Source organism: Dermacentor andersoni, chromosome 10 (assembly GCF_023375885.2).
Source record: "Dermacentor andersoni chromosome 10, qqDerAnde1_hic_scaffold, whole genome shotgun sequence".
In the NCBI taxonomy this organism is placed as follows: domain Eukaryota; kingdom Metazoa; phylum Arthropoda; class Arachnida; order Ixodida; family Ixodidae; genus Dermacentor; species Dermacentor andersoni.
The window spans coordinates 89445173-89447333 of NC_092823.1; the positions used below are offsets into that span (position 1 = coordinate 89445173).

Here is a 2161-nt window from a genome sequence, read left to right on the forward strand (position 1 = left end):
TGGGCCCGGTGACTGTACCTTGGTGCAGTTCGCTAACCGCTTTGCTTTTGCCATGCAGATGGTCGTCTATCGCATCTACAACCTGCTGCCCCTGTTCTGGCATGCGCATCCTCGAATGCGTCGTCAGTGCAGGCTTCCCCTTGTCACGAAGACGGAGCGGCCACGTGCAATCCTTTGCCTGGTTTCCACATATCGCCATCTCCATCTGCCTCACCGTTTGCATGCCACCTACCGGTCCTGGAGCCAACTTGGAAAGATTCATCGCCATCGACAGCCCTACCAGCTATAAAGCAACAACCACCGTAGACGCAGCTCTGTGGGCCCGGTGACTGTACCTTGGTGCAGTTCACTAACCGCTTTGCTTTTGCCATGCAGATGGTCGTCTATCGCATCTACAACCTGCTGCTCCCTGTTCTGGCATGCGCATCCTCGAATGCGTCGTCTGTGCAGGCTTCCCCTTGTCACGAAGACGGAGCGGCCACGTGCAATCCTTTGCCTGGTTTCCACATATCGCCATCTCCATCTGCCTCACCGTTTGCATGCCACCTACCGGTCCTGGAGCCAACTTGGAAAGATTCATCGCCATCGACAGCCCTACCAGCTATAAAGCAACAACCACCGTCGACGCAGCTCTGTGGGCCCGGTGACTGTACCTTGGTGCAGTTCGCTAACCGCTTTGCTTTTGCCATGCAGGTTAGTCAAACATATGCACTTTTTGCTAAAAAATCAGGCAATTATCTTCTGGTACAGCTCCCGAGCCCACGGTGCTGCGTCGCGATTGCCACTGAGTGCATTTCTGTCATCCGTCTGCTATTAATCATATCTGGTGACGTCGAGACTAACCCTGGTCCTGCCAGCCTTGACATTGTACTGGCCGAATTGCAGAAACTAACCGCCGGCCAAACAACACTTGTGCAGGAGCTAAAGGGCCTGAAACTGCAGCTGACCACCACAGACAAAACAATCAGTGACCTGAATAAGCGCATGACCGACTTAGAGGCCCATTATCAGGCTCTCATGCCTCTACGCCAAGACATAGAAATACTGCAGACAACATCAACTGAAACAACTCGCCTAGTCACAGCATTAGAGGCCCGTTTCGACGACGCCGAAAACCGATCTCGCCGCAATAACCTGATCTTCCACGGAATTACTGACCCCACTACAAATGGAACATTTACTAAGTCTGAAGAATTAATAATCCAGATCTGCCGTAATCATTTACAAACCGACATCAACCCCACAGATATAGAACGGGCACATCGCTTAGGAAAACACACCAAAGATCGAAATCGTCCAATAATAGTAAAATTCGCACATTGGAAAACGAAAGACGCCCTTCTGTCAAAAGGCCGAATGCTGAAAGGAACTAATTATAGTGTAGGTGAAGATTTCTCTCGCCTGACTCAGAAAGCACGGAAGGCCCTTTTGCATTTCGCCAAATCTAAATCACTTGCATATTCTCTACGCTATAAAACTTTGTACATTGGTCCTAAACGATATGTTTTTGGTGAATCATCTAACTCTGTAAAAGAAATTGTGTAGCAATCACCCCGTCCTCTACAAAAAAAGAATCAACCAGAACTTGCACCTAGAAAAGATCTTTCGTTTTCCGCAGTCTTTACTAACGCACGTAGTTATCTTCCAAAGCGCGAGCTTATATCTAACATCATATCATCAACAGGCAGCAACTTGCTCATTCTAACAGAAACCTGGCTACACAATGACATCACTGATACTGAAGTTTTGGCCGAGCTACCCGACTTCCATGTTAATCGAACTGACCGCGTAGGCACAAGGGGCGGTGGCGTTCTTGTAGCAGTTCACCGGCAACTTTTGTGTTCAGTTATTAACATCGCATCAAAACTCGGAATACTATGGCTACTATATCGCACATCACGACTTACAGTGCTGCTGGGGGTTTGCTACAGGCATCCACATGCCACTCCTGAATTCTGTGGGGAGCTCAATAACAATTTAATACAACTAACGACCATCTACCCTAATGCCTCCATCTTACTTTTCGGGGACTTTAATTTCCCAAACATAGACTGGACCAACTTAACATATTCTTCAATAGTAGGTCCCCCAGAGACAAGGAATTTCATTGACATTTGTTTGAACTTTAATCTAACACAATTAGTTTCGGAGCCAACGCGTG

At 47.9% G+C, this 2161-nt stretch overlaps 1 protein-coding gene across 1 annotated transcript; it reads left to right on the top strand.

Annotated features, from left to right (window-relative positions):
* The first annotated feature begins 464 nt into the window (after positions 1-464).
* LOC126543526 (uncharacterized) lies at positions 465-1545 on the top strand. Its single transcript, XM_050190639.2, has one exon. The coding sequence runs from the start codon at positions 688-690 to the stop codon at positions 1543-1545; it is 858 nt and encodes a 285-aa protein (XP_050046596.1). The 5' UTR covers positions 465-687.
* Positions 1546-2161: the final 616 nt, after the last annotated feature.